The 14840-nt window shown below is 42.2% G+C and overlaps 1 protein-coding gene across 5 annotated transcripts in view; it reads right to left on the bottom strand.

Annotated features, from left to right (window-relative positions):
• Positions 1–12217: 12217 nt before the first annotated feature.
• The window catches only part of PLEKHA8 (pleckstrin homology domain containing A8), a 69765-nt gene continuing 67142 nt past the window's right edge, over positions 12218–14840 (bottom strand). For 3 of the 5 annotated variants that reach the window (XM_061197866.1, XM_061197867.1, XM_061197870.1), the window contains one exon: positions 12218–13854. In XM_061197866.1, coding sequence (XP_061053849.1) covers positions 13657–13854 — 198 coding nt within the window. In that variant the 3' untranslated portion in view covers positions 12218–13656. Of the gene's footprint in view, positions 13855–14255; positions 14346–14840 lie in introns of those variants that run through there. The other 2 variants (XM_061197869.1, XM_061197868.1) reach the window with 2 other exon arrangements.

Here is a 14840-nt window from a genome sequence, read left to right as displayed (position 1 = left end):
GCAGAGACCCCTTGCCTTCCTTTTACAAGAGCACTGATCCTATCAGGAAGGTCCCACCCTCATGACCTAATCTAACCCTAATTACCTCCAGAAGACCCCACTTCCTAATACCATCCCACGGAGGGTAGGGTTTCAACATATGAATTTTGGGGGGACACAAACATGCAGTTCATAACATGGATACTCTCTCCCAGGGTCCAAATATATGATTCTGGAGAAGTCCCAGGATGGGCCTATTCTGGATCACATGCCCACTGCTGTGGCCAGAGGGCTGGGCACTGTGACTGGGGGCCCAACCAGAACTCAGAGCAGTGAAGGGGCTGTCACTCAAAGAAATAAGAGTGTGTTCCAGAACAAGGGGAGAGGAGATTAGGGCAGAAAAATGTATTAGATGTTCTCTGGAGTGAGGGGGAATGTCCTATAGAAAGTGTCAGGTCCACCCTAATGCCCTGTGAGCTCTTCTTCTGGACTCCTCCAACTGGGATACAGCTATGAAGCATCACAGCTGGCTCTAGAGCTCAGGCAAGGAAGAGGAAACGCCGCGGTCTCCGTGGAAACAGGATTAGGTGAAGGTCTCCTTTTTGAAGGTGGCATGACATTCAGTGCAGGGAGGGAACCTGCCCTAGAGGCAGCACTGGATCCTCTGTGAGAGCAGGGACAAGCGGCCAAATTAAGAAAAGGCTTATTCAGCTAGGAAAACTCCACGCATGATGGCCTTTAAAGTTTTACCTCCTGTTAAAACAGTAATAATAACAGCAACTATTACTATCACCACCACCATTTTTGGAGCTCTTACCTTGAGCTCGACACTGTGCTGTGCACATTATGTACAATTCCTGATTGGATCCTGATAACCTTTTGGGATACTGATTATGACCACCACAGATGAAGAAGTCTTCCAGTTCTACAATCCTGTGACCGTCTTTCTATACTAACCAAGTCAAAGATTTGGGATTTTATAAAACTGTGTGACAGAGAGAAGGTCCTGAGTTGCTCTCATGCATGCCACAATAGAATATAGGGCTCCCGTGGGTTTCCACCAACATAATGTTGAATGGTCCTGAAAACAGATGCTTACTGAAGACAGGTTACTGCTGCATTCTTGCATCTGCCATCCCTGGAAGCTGAATTTGATCAGCACAAGCTAATACTGAAGTATAGTTCTATTGACCAGCAATTTCACTTGGGCAGGGAAGGGGTTGACGTTTCATTTCCAAGCTCCCAGAAGCACAAAGAAAGAAATCGTTCAGCATCTCCAATGGACTGCAGCCAATTCATGTGCAAAATTCCCAAGTTGCTGAGTCGTTTTGGCTTCCTCTTGTAAGATGACTGTCAGCTACTCCAAATGGCTTCTTTTTCTATTTTTTCATGTTTCAGATGCACTGGGCAAGTCAGTAGGTCTCATACTGGGTGTTCCATTTTTTCCCCCTTAGCCCCAAAGAATATAACACTCATGAGCTGTATAAGATGGGATATTTAGATGAATAATATATGAGTAAAGAAATAGCGGCTTATGAGTGAAAAATAACCAGGGGGAGAAGGGAAGTGTGGTGAGATTAAGTTAAAATGTTAAGGTATCTTGCTAGAAGTTATAAAGCAAATGTCACTATAAGGAGCAGCATATGCCAGAGGTCCACTCACACTATATGATGATTTTAAACCTTGTTTTAGACTAGGCCTCCTGCCCTAATTTTAAAATAAAAAGATAGCATAGTTATCAAACAAAAGTCAAGCAATATAATAAATTACAAAGAAAAAAGTAAAACTAAATCAATACCCACTTAAAAATAACCATCATTAACTTTAGTTAAATATCATTCCTGACTTTTTTTTACACAGATACAGATTAAAAAGAATAGAGGATATTTTTATAAACATAGATGTCTACTTATTTTTTCATATTTATTTCTAATCATATTAATTTTTTAAAAAAGCATTCAGGTAGTTTGCTTGTATTTAGGATAAGAAACTAAACTGAAGCCATTACTAAACTTTAAATATTTCTTTATCCCAAGAGGTATTTCTTTCAAGATCCATTCAAGCTTATTAAAAAAAATACCATTACATATATACTTTATAACTTTTTATTTTAGACAATATCAGCTCTCTGCTATGAAAATAAGAGGAGATTGGCACTCTTATACCTCCCTTTCCCCACTCTCAGTTTATTAGTTATATTATCAAGGTTTATAATATTTGCAATCTGTATCTACAATACAACTACAATTCCCTGTTTGGTCTTGGTTCTTTATATAAATTCAATGCTCACCACCAGTCCTTTTATTTGATTCATTTCTCCTATCAAATGGTTTCTTTAAGAAGGGCTCACGGGTGTTGCATTCTCTGAGTTCTTGCATGTTTAAGAGTACTTGACATTATATTTGACAACTCGGTTGGCAATAATATACTAATCTTCAGAAAACTAAAAATAGAATTACCATATGATCCAGCAATCCCACTCCTGGGCATATATCCAGACAAAACTATAATTCAAAAAGATACACACACCCCTATGTTCATAGCAGCACTATTCACAATAGCCAAGACATGGAAGCAACCTAAATGTCCACTGACAGATGAACGGATAAAGAAATGTGGTATATATATGCAATGGAATATTACTCAGGCATAAAAAAGAACAAAATAATGCCTTTTGCAGCAACATGGATACAACCAGAGATCATCATACTAAGTGAAGTTAGTCAGAAAGAGAAAGACAAATACCATATGATATCACTTATATGTGGAATTTAAAATATGGCATAAATGAACCTGTCTACGAAACAGAAACAGACTCACAGACATAGAGAACAGACTTGTGGATGCCAAAGGGGAGGGAGCGTTGGGGAGGGATGGATTGGGAGTTTGGGGTTAGTAGATGCAAACTATTATATATAGAATGGATAAACAAGGTCCTACTGTATAGCACAGGGAACTATATTCAATATCCTGGGATAAACCATAATGGAAAAGAATATAAAAAAGAATGTATATAGGTGTATAACTGAGCCACTTTGTTGTATAGCAGAAATTAACAAAACATTGTAAATCAGCTATACTTCAATAAAAAAAATAAATTAAAAAATATACTTAAGGCACTCTTTTTTCCCACTCAGAACTTTGGAAACATTCCTCCATTGCCTCCTGTCACTGAATCTCTGAATCTGGTGGTAAAGAAGTTTGAGACCCTTTGGTATTTCTTCCTAACCACTGAGGAATTCTTTCTTCATTCTCGAAGTTCATTAACTTCATCAGGATACGTTTTGGTGTCAAGTGCTTTCTCTAAGATTCCCTACAACATAGTGTACTTTTTCAATCTGAAGATTCATTCCTTCATTCCAGGAAAACATTTCTGAATTATACCTTTCAGTACTTTTTTAGTTTTTTTTTTTTTTTTTGGATACCAATTAATATTAGAATACCTTCTTCTTTCTACAATTGTCCTCTCAAGAATTAATCTTGGTTTTTTAAATTCTTCATTCACTTGCAGTCATCTGAAGCCTTTTCTTCTATGTTACCAATTCAGTTTTCAACCATGTTTCTTGCTATTTCTAATTCATTTATTTGTTCTACAATAGTGTTATTTTGGCCAAGTTGTTTCCTTAGCTCTGCAATCTGCCCTTTTATCTCATTTTGTTTAATCAGCTCATATGTGAGCTCTTGTTTTACTGAATTCTTGTTCTTTTGATGTTCTTTGAGAACACAATATACCTGTAGGAACTTTTGTTTCTTAGGTTAGCTTTTCTTCCCTATTGGTTTCCTCTGTTCCCCACTCTGCTCCCTTTGCTGCCTGTAGCATATTTATGCAGTTACCAGGCCATTTAATTGAAATTTGCTCATGCTTAAGGTGGGCAAGTCTGTTCAGACCATTTATCTGCTTTGATGTGGTGTTGGTATATTCTCCTTGGCGTATTTCCCATCTTATTTGACAGCTATTTCTCTTCCTCTGTGAGCTTGTGTTCTATATAACTTTCCTGCATGGATGATATTAAAAATATTTAATAACTAGCATGACACAGACACTGAATAAGCAGAAAACAGGTTGACCATAGCTCTGAGGCAGGGGTCTGAAGGCTCCTCGTTAGGCCACAGGTTATTCTTTTAGGTACCGGACTGTGGGGTGGTCTGGAGTTGTGTGGTTCTCGTGAGAGGGGCTGGGGTCAAAGCAGCATGAGTCCCTTCAGAGAGTGATTATTTACTTCCTGGTATAGAAGCATTTTGATATTTTAATAACCAGCACAGTCATACCAGTGTGTACCAGCCAAACCTGAGCCCTGCTTGTCTATGTGTGTCTGCATGGGGGAAGGAGGAAGAGCTGGGTATACAGGCTCTTATTGGAGGGACTGGACTCTGCTCTGCCTTCTGATAGTTGTATTAAGTCCTGCACCAGTGTGAACTCCGAATGGAGAGGAGAGATTATCTACTATATCATGGGGGAGAATACCCCTGGGATGTGGCTTTTTCTCTTAAATCAGGGATGGGCTGGTTGTTCCTGTTCCTTATTCACCCATCTCTCCCCAGCAAAATCCCCTTCCACCTACACACACACACACACACACACACACACACGCACCAGCCCCACTCAGAGGAAGAAAGAGATGTCTACTCATCCTGTCCAACTCTTCAATCTTCTTTCCAAAATCTGAGATTTTAATGAGAATTCTGGATTTTGCAAATTCCCCCAATAAGGACAGGATTAGGAACTCTTCTCATTCTTGCCAGAAAAACCTGGTCTTTTTCTTTGGTGATCATCTTTTGAAGTTCAGGGCACAATGACAAGGTTGGGCTCCTTTTGTTTCATCACTGGTGAAATTCTTTTACTGGTTTGTAATTTAAAAATTTTTACTTTTTATTTATTTAAGTATTTATTTATGGCTGCTTTGGGTCTTCATTGCTGCGCACGAACTTTCTCTAGTTGCCATGAGTGGGGGCTACTCTTTGTTGCGCTGTGCTGGCTTCTCATCGCGGTGGCCTCTCTTGTTGCGGAGCACGGGCTCCAGGTGCACACGCTTCAGTAGTTGTAGCACATGGGCTCAGTAGTTGCAGCACGTGGGCGCGGTAGTTGCGGCAGGCCGGCCCTAGAGCGCACGGGCTTCAGTAGTTGTGGCTTGTGGGCTCAGTAGTCGTGGCACGTGGGCTCTACGGCACGTGGGCTTCAGTAGTTGTGGTGCACGGGCTCAGCAGTTGTGGCTCGTGGGCTCGAGCACAGGCTCAGTAGTTGTGGCGCACGGGCTTAGTTGTTCCACAGCATGTGGGATCTTCCCAGCCCAGGGATCGAACCTGTGTTCCCCACATTGGCAGGTGGATTCTTAACTACTGCGCCACCAGGGAAGTCCCTCCATCAGTGTTTTTGTTTGCTTGTTTTTTAAGTCCTTCTATTAATTCTAATGTACAAATAGGGCTGAGAACCATGAGCTGGACTTTGCCTTCTAATTGTTCATAATTTGATACACATAAGCACCATTAAAAAAACATTTGATTACCTGCATTAACGAAGGCAAAATACTAAAAAAAACATAAATTATTTATACTCTGAGTGTTCAGTCAGTAATTCTTGAGCAGCCAAGGAAGCAGGAAGGACTAGAAGAGATGTGTATGGCTTTGTTTCAGAATATTTTTATCTAGCTGGATAACAGCAGTAACACACCTGAAGGAACCAGGGAACACCGTCGGAGGTAATGCCCAACTTCTAAGACAGTTCCGGAATCCTCCCACAGACAGGAAGGCACTGTTGGGTGCTGGGCACACTATTTTGAAGAAAGTGAAGTTTATGGTTTAGTGAGGGAGGCGGCTACACTGATAACCAAAACATGCACCAAAGAATTAGTCCAGTTCTCATGTAGTCACACTTCCCATCATCAAGTTCTAATTTATGTGGTATTGTTTAGAAGTGCAGGAAGCGTTTAGAGGTGAAACTGATGGCTGGGATTTACTGCGTCTGGGCAGTTTCTGAAGAGACTCAATCTGGGTTTTCAGGAAGGGGAAAGGGCAATGCAAGTCTGTAAAGCAACCTGAACCATGGCATGGAGTCATCAAGGATTTTCAGGAAGACAGTGACAGGTTGAAAAAGCACAGAATTCAGAGATCAAGGCTGTAGCCACTGGGAGTGTGCAGGTCGAGACAGGCCTTCATAACAAACTGGGAAAAGAGCGTAGAAGTGAGGGAGTTTAGGGTGTCTGAATTTCTTCCTGAGAGATGAGAATAATGGTGATGTCACTGACTTAGATGGCAAAGCTTAAGGGGCAACCACGTTTGGAATTGGGGTTTCAGACGAAGGTAGGACATCTAAGGATCAATGATCAGGAGGCAGATGGGTCTGGATTGGAGCTCCAAGACCACAACCCAGGTGAGTGACCTGGTTATCCACACTCCATATTCCAGGTGTATCCACATTCTTGTAGAACAGTAATAAAACAGAAAATGTACCAGTATTCTCAGGTTCTGGAAGAATAGGAAGCAGTAGACATTGCCTCTCCTCAGCTGGCCCCTCATTAGCACAAGGCAACTTTGCTCTCCTGCCCACCAGAAATCAGGACAGATGTCCAAACATGGTCTCTTTTGAACCCACCTTGGTTCATCCTCCAGGAAGCTTATCTTTTCATGGTTTCCAAGTACCGCAGAGGGCGGAGCCGAGGGACAGCAATTGACTCTTGACACACGCGCGTATCTGAGCATGCTGCTCCGGGTAGGTATGGTGGAAGGCAGGAGATGGTCAGCTGGTCCTTATACTGCCGTCTCTGGGAGAACTGATGCTTACGATTTATAAGAACAAAGTCATTACAAAAAGGCCCCTGGGGTTTTCTGGGGGAATTGCACGTAAGTTAGAATAAGCAGAGCCCATACAGACTGACTTCAGGTCTGGACAGGCATTTCCATTTTACACAGTGAGAATGATGGTGGTGGTGGTTCTTCAACGTATATCACTTGGGTGTTTCTGGACTTGCCCATATTCAGTGTGGAATAAAGACACACATGCTTGTCATAGTGATTGTTTCAAGGAATAGAAGCCCGCTAAAAGCAGTGTAAGCAAAAAAGGTTAGGGTCTTACTGTAAAGGTACAGGGCTCGCAAGGGGAGGAATTCTAGGGCAGGAGCTAGAAGTGGGAAAGGGAAAGTCAGCCTTCAAGGAAAGTTTGCTGGTGCGTGGCAACTATACAATTCCTCGTCCTTGCTTCTCGGTGTGGCTGCACCATCCTTTCCTTTCCCACCGGCTTTCTCTTCTTCCTTCTCTTACACGTGGCCCAACATGGCCACCCCAGCTCAGACTCTACAGGACCCTTTTGCTCAAACACCTACCACACTTCACTGGTTTCTCTCTCTTCCTTCAACCCTCCCTGTCCCAATTCTAACTGGCCCAGCTCATGTATTTAAAGAGGTGGCTGGAGAGGAGGCCGTGTGGGCAGGGGTTGCACCCCATCGCCAGCCACACGTATCTATCTATCTGCAGGCATCTTAACATCCACCAACAAGTAACAGAGAGTGAAAACCTAACAAGTTCAACCCTACTTCGGCACCAGGTGATTTAGGCAAAAAAGTATCTGCTTTGAATGTAACCAAAGAGCAACTCAGACGTTAAGCACAGCAAATTCATCTCTTTTTTCTGCGTTTGTGGTTTCTCTGAAAACAGAATTAAACCAGGCCAAAGAACACAGCCACCTGTGACAGGAGCTAGTCTTTCTAGTGTGCTTAGAACACCCGGGGGCAATGCCATTACAGTGGCCATTTGATGTTTCAAAATTATTTTTTGTTTAGGTTTAAATAGTTTGTTATAAAGATTTTGGAACTAGGCTGCCTCAGTTTGTAGCCTGGCTCTACTCCTCATCAGCTGTGGGACCTTAGACAAGGGGCTTCCCCAATCTGTGCCTCAGTTTTCTCATCTGTAACTTGAGGTTAATAACAGTACCGGCCCCATAGAGTGATTAGGAGGACTAAGTGTATTAATATTTGTAAAGAGCTTGGAATGATGCCCAGCAAATAGTATGTGTTCCATAAATGATACTTACTACTGGCATATTCATTAAGCAAAAACCCACACAATCTTCAAGAGAAGCACTTGATAAAATACTTTAAAAATAAGTTTATTATAACTAATGAATATAAAATCTGACAGATGTTTTCAAATATTTTTGCAAAAAAAGTAAATCCCTCCCTTGTTCCCCCTCCCCACAAGATACAGAGTTAGAACTTGGACAGAGTTTTACATGAAACCTAAACATGAAATTCTCATTTATCAGTTCATCCTTAAAGGCTCCAACACATTATATTCTAAGTAAAGGTCCATTAAAATTAAGGAATCAACAAACCACTGGACACTTGCTTTCTACTGTCATTATGATGCTCATTCAAAATGCTGAAGAACAAGAACAGGTAACAAAGGATTGCATGTGACAGATATTCAAAGTGCATGGATCTATGAGATCACAAAACGGAGATGAGAATACTGGGGGTAGAATTACACTGACTTAAAAAAGCAATCCAAGGAAATCTATGTACATTGTAGCCTTTGGCATCTGGTCTAACATCTTCTTTATAGAGACATCATTTTGTCCAATCTATTAACCAGATTAAATCAACCTTAACACATGTCTCATCTGACACAGATTGTCCACAGCCAATTTCATATGAGGTAGTTGGGCTGTTTACTGACATTCTAGTGAAATTGTCATGACACAAAGGGATTCATGCATCAAACATGCCAGGAGACTGGCTCATTAGCCTTCTGGGGAGCAACAGAATTACTTCTAGATCACCCTTCTTGTCACCACTGACTCCATATACACCTATAAACAGACAGATACACAGGAGTCTGTGGATGAGATCAGCTCTGCAAGGGGTATCAACCATTTCAGGGTGGTTTCTGTTTACAAAGTACAGGGAAGAAATACTGATCACACTTTAAAATATATAAAATAGAATGGACAGTGCTTAAAACAAGCAAGATCTGTTGTGTTCTCACATAGCTTAGCTGAAAACATTTGTTCACGCTGAAAGAGAAGTGATTAAAAAGGGTAACCGAAGAATTTTGAAAACTTTTGCTTTGCAGAGTAGTGGTATGTTTTTTCCTTTTAATGAAAAGCTATATAGAAACAGTGGAGAAGAAAGATCAATGCCTGCGTCAACCGTACCGCTGAGGATCGCTTCCAAGTGCCCTGATGCAGCAGCTCAACAAGAAATCATGCAAATGGCTTCTGTACACAGGCTACTGCCTGCGCCAGGATAGGACTGGGGACATTTCCAGAGGAGGTCTAGTGAACAGTATGTTCATGGAATTGCTGAAAGGACCCTAACACCCTTGTAATAGATAAGCAGTCTTAAAATACTATTAGACAGCTAGTGGGTATTTTTGTCATTCTTATGAACCCCTGAGTAAGCAACTGCAGACCACAAAGGGCCGCCCAGAAGCAGAGTGTGTTTCTAAGTAAAGCACTCTATGTGCATGTCACAGGGACATGGGTTGCCGTAGACACTGAAGCTCATGTACAGGCTCCACGAGATCACAAACGGCATGGAAGTCAGCCCCTCCAAGACCAAACACGTTAGCTCAGCTAACAGAACAATGGCTTAAAATGTACTGTACTTATAAATTCTAAATCTAAAAAAATGTTTAAAGGTTGAGAGTTCACCTTAAAAAAAGAAATGAAACACAAGGGCAGGGAAGCTGAAGAGTTATAAAACCCATGACTAATATCAGAAGCAACTGATTTTAATCGATGATTCAGAAATGCACCATCATGTAACCAACTTCTTATAGGACATGGTTGTTTAGTAGAGAAAAACATAAAAAGTGTTGTTTCAGGAAGTTTCCAAAATCACATCGTCTTGTCTTGCTCACGACCCTTTGACTCTTCCTACTGACGTAAATGATATTTCTTCATACATGACTTTCACAATCAGATTAAGTTTCCTTAATAAGATACCTCTTCCTTCAGCTCTTTTACTTACTTCAAATTTAATAAAGAAGAGTATAATTTATTTATTGGTCCCTACCACATATTTTTCTTAATTAAAAACACTTTTCCGAAAATATAAAGTTGAAAGCATTAACTTTTGATTAATTAATAATCAAAAAAGAGAAGACTGCAAACCTTTCCAGCAGCACTCATCTAATAACAGATCACCTTTCCTAGATGCTACACACCATGTGGTCACCTGCTTTACAGCTACACATGGGAACAGGGGTTCTTTAAGAAGCTCTTGCAGTCTGGGAGGGGAAGAGAATGCCCACTGACTGGGCACCTGACCCTGGCTAGGTCTGTGCCAGAGGCTCCACATACGTGCTAGAAGCTGCTGCTGAGGAATGGAGCAGAACAGCTAAGAAAGGGGATGGATTTGGTGCTCTGATGGGGGCACTGTTCGCAATCATTAGTAACAGAAGAGGAGAGAGAAGCAGCAGGGCTGAACTATGGAGTTCAGATACCCCTCAGCGTGGAATATGACATTTGGGGAAGATTTATGTTCAGAATGACACGCAAATAATGATGACAAGGCACCTGAAGCCACTACTTACACATCCTAACGCTGCCTTTCAAAGTCAATTCCCTGGGGACTGATGTGCTCAACATTCCAAGAGCCCCACTTCTAGAACTAACTACCTGAGGAGCTGGATCAAGAGGTGATGAGAAAATCACTTGGTTGGTTCTTCCCCAAAAGGTATCCCTCTAACTTAACATTTTTGTCAAGATTAGCTATAATGAATCAAATTTGCTTTCAAAGGACAAAAAAAATTTGCCATCATTGAAAGGATGTTGTTCAGTTAGACAAATATACATTAATCCCTCCTAAGTGTAAGGGCTGGCTTCTGCTGTGGGGAGAAGTGCAGACATGATGAAATTATGTGTATAAGAGGTCGTCCAAATGCTACTTATTAGCTTCTAATGATACTTAGAAGACACATTACCTTTTCTTTTCCTTCAGGATCTCTCTAAAGGTTACTCTAGAAAGGGAATCCTAAAAACGTTTGAGCAACCAACAAACATACTAGCATTTTCCCATCTCCTCTCATTGTCAGAGAAAGAAAGCTTAGAGGTCCCAGGAATCTTAGAGGATGATGGAGAGAAAGCCTTATCTTTTCTCTTTGTCCTCGTCTTAGATAGTAAATGCCAATTAGCACACATTATGCCTTTAAATAAAATGGAGAAGCAAATACTGCAGGTCCAGGAGGAAGCTCTGACTGTGCCATGCGTCAGGTCAAGTTGAATTTGTCATCTAATATGAAGTTCAATTTCCAGAGCTTTACGCATCTTAGGTAAACTTAGTATGCTCCAGTGAGGAAAATACCTATCAAAAAACATTACCCCCTTTCTGTAGGGTTGGAAAAGTGTTGAGTAGGTAATGCAACTTATTCAAGTTAGTCAAGCTACTCTGATCTGGGTTCTCAAGATCCCAGATAATATGAAACCCTTCTTTCCCAGAAAACTGGGTCATATACACCAAGGCAGTACCTATAGAAACGCGAAATGGCCATGCTGAGCAGCTTTCTTTTTGTGTGTATTCAAAGCCTCAGTGGAAAATCTGAGGTATTTTCAGTGTGCCCACCTCTCTCCCAGAGACCATACCAGTTCTCCTGAGGTGACGAGGAGCACCAGCATTTGCTCTGAACGGTCATGCTTCACAACACTTACAATCTCCTGGTAGCATCCCCACCCAATGGCGCAATGTCTAATGTGCATTCATTCAAGGAAAAGCAAAGGCTGGTGGCTTTTTCTTTTTCCCTTTTAGGAGACTCCGTAAGGGCAGGAAGTCTAAATTATCCCCTAGTCCTGCCATCATGTTCACACTAGCCAGAGAAGGAGGTCCGCACTAATTACTCGTGGGAACGGGAGAAGACAACACACATACCTTAGCAGCTGCTAACAGCAAACGCTAAGATACAAAAGAATCAACATCACTTTAGCACCCTTTTTCTCCCTAGCCTTAAAATATTTGATGTTGTTTTTCTAAAGTTTAAGCATTTTCCAGAAGTCCTTACCGAGCACACAGTATCTGCTTCGTTAATTTGAGCTACATAAATGCCCATTTGTTTAAACACAGACAAAAAAAATCAATACCCCTCCCTACATTAATCTCTCACCTAAGGAGAGGGTTCTCTTTGCCCTCGGGACAGCATCACCTGTGCCCCTCAAAGGAACTCACCTTCTACCCGGGGAACTTCCCTTTCAGCTACTTTAAGCGAGTAGCCCCTGACAGGGAAGGCACCCATGGCCTCTCCCCCCCGCCCCCGCCCATTCTTGGCAGCCTGGCCTACTGAGAGACTAGGGCCACAGTCCTGGCGTCACACTCTTCAGGAGAACGCCTACACAAGGTTGTTTTGTGAAAGGCTTAAATCCCACCTTTAAACTGTGACACAGTCCCAGAGCTTTTGAGATAGATAAGCAGCTGCATTTAGCTTACTCTGCACCATTGGTGATAAAGCCAAGACTGATCAGAGAGCACATTCAGAACCGTGGTCCCTGAAGGTCTGCTGGCTCAATTAAGAAACCTGCTGAGTAAACTTGCTCCACTTCTCACTCTCCCTTTAACTACTTCATTTCAAGGATAGCCTCTTCTTCTTTGAAAAAAAGGACACATCATTTAGTTCATGCAGAAGACTGGGAATTCTGTAAACTAGAATTTAATCTCGTAGCTCTTCAACCCTGTGTGCACAAGAATAACTTGGAAAGTTTATTCAAATTCAAGGTTTATTATCCTGAGTCCCAATCCCACAACTCTGGTTCTTCAGGTCAAGGTAAGGCCTGGGAATTTGCTTTTCAAACAAGCACTCCATGTGATTTTGATGCAGACGTGGTCCAGATCACACATGGAAATCACGTGGTTCTTCTATTTAGTGGCTGTGTGACTGAGCAAATCCCTCGACCTTTAAACCTTACTTTTGAAGTTTAATAATAATCCCTGAATGTCACGGTTTTGCTGTGATGTCCAACTGAGATGATGCCGGGGAAAGCAGGCTGGCAAAGGGTGTGCACTGCACGGGGTCACCTCAGATGACCTGTCCCATCCCTCCCGTACTGTCCTCCAGCTCGGGGCTAGGACACACCACTCATCTCTTCAGAGCCAGTCTCCTGGCCCATAAACAGGGATGGCACTGCTTGGTCACACCAACACCCCGGACAGGCTGACTACACAGGCTCTTCTGGCCCACAGAGCCACAGAGAAGAGGATTCTTTGCAGAACATCTAGGAATAGACGTTCTCTACATTTCAATAGCTTCAACAAAGGGGCTGAGCTCCCTCTAAATTTTTAGTCTAATTCTAAATTGATTGAAACACTGGCTATGAGCTACAGTCCTTGATAAAGAAATTGCTCAGTTTCAGCTTGGGTTTGGGTGGCCCATTAAAACTAAAAGCAAAACACAATACTAACAAATTCATTTGTCAAATCTGCTCTTATAACTCGCCGTTCACGTCTGTGTAACAGCTATGATTTGGTTTCCAGGAGGTCCTTTGAACTGAATATATAGCACCTTGATTTTTAAACACACAAAACATATATGCATTTAAAAAATTATACATAAAAGCACTAGGCTTTGCCTCCTCCTCTCCATCCCCCCAAGTAAGGGATTGGAGAGGACTGAAGCTGCTGCTGGAAATTAAGTAGGGCAACGAAACACTTTAGCGAACTTTATTCCCTGAAGTTAGGAGGCGGCGCTGCCCTGCAGACATCATACCACCTCGTCAGACTCCAGTCCGTGGACCTCATATAAAGTGTCCAGTATCGCCAGCTGCTTTTCCATGGCGGGGAGGTAAAGGCTGAGGTCCCTCTGCATCCCAACACTGAAAGCTGCTTTCTGGTGGTCGCCTTCCTTAATGGTTAATGCAGCCACAAAATCTTCATAGGATGGAGCTGCCCTCAGAGCTAACTGCAAAAGAATTGCCCGTGAGAAGCTGCACCACGGCTTGCTCTCTTGCACATTATACTCATGCACAAGCGCATGCGTGCACACACACTCACACACATACAGAGCTGAGGGGAGCAAGAGTGAAAAAAAAGGCATACACCCTTTCAGTTCATGGACTCTAAAATTATGTTTCAAGCACCAAATCACTTTAAGGCTAGAAGAAGCAAGTATGTTCTTGGGCCATCTTGACGATGCATAATCCCATCAAGTCAGGGAATGCTGAGAGAAAAACAGTTTGAGAAAAGCTCCTTTCTCGTTCACAGTGATCCAGCCTCTTCCGGTTGAGTGCTCAGGATGACCTGCATGCATGCTGCTACCATAGTCTTTGTCGGCACATGGCCAGCCTGGCAGGGCATCTCACCATCCTATTTGTATCTCATCTCCACGTACTTTCTTTGCATGTCTCCTATTTCCCCCTACATGGATATTTCCTTTGCAGTCTTGAATATTTTCTAAAAAGGAAGGGGGTTAACATTTGTTGTCTGCTTGTATACTGATGTTTTAACGTATTTTATCCCAGTTAATCTTTGTAAGAACCCTGTACAATTTACATTCCTATTTGACAGATAGACATCACACAGCTAGTGAGCGCCAGGGCCGGGATCTGAACTTAGAATCATCTCTATGCTTTTTCAACTACACCACCAACCACACTGCTTCCCTGATGGAAGATTTCCTAAGCTCCTTATAGCTCCCCTCCCTTTGCAGGCCAACTGTTCTCTAAGCTTGCTAAAATCTGCTATCTGGCACCTACTGGTTTGGCTCCGCTGAGTTCTCTGGAGACTTTTTGGAATCTTGAATAATCATTCTGCAGTTGCTTTCTTGAGCTTCCTTATATTGAAAGTCTTTTGAGAATCAACCCTCTCCTTTTTTGCAACTGGAAAGTGACTGGCATTATGCAGTGGTTAAAGCACAGGCGTGGGTGAGGAGACCTGGACTTGAATCCC

Source organism: Eubalaena glacialis, chromosome 8 (genome assembly GCF_028564815.1).
Source record: "Eubalaena glacialis isolate mEubGla1 chromosome 8, mEubGla1.1.hap2.+ XY, whole genome shotgun sequence".
Classification (NCBI taxonomy): Eukaryota; Metazoa; Chordata; class Mammalia; order Artiodactyla; family Balaenidae; genus Eubalaena; species Eubalaena glacialis.
This window is presented reverse-complemented; position numbering and strand designations above follow the sequence as displayed.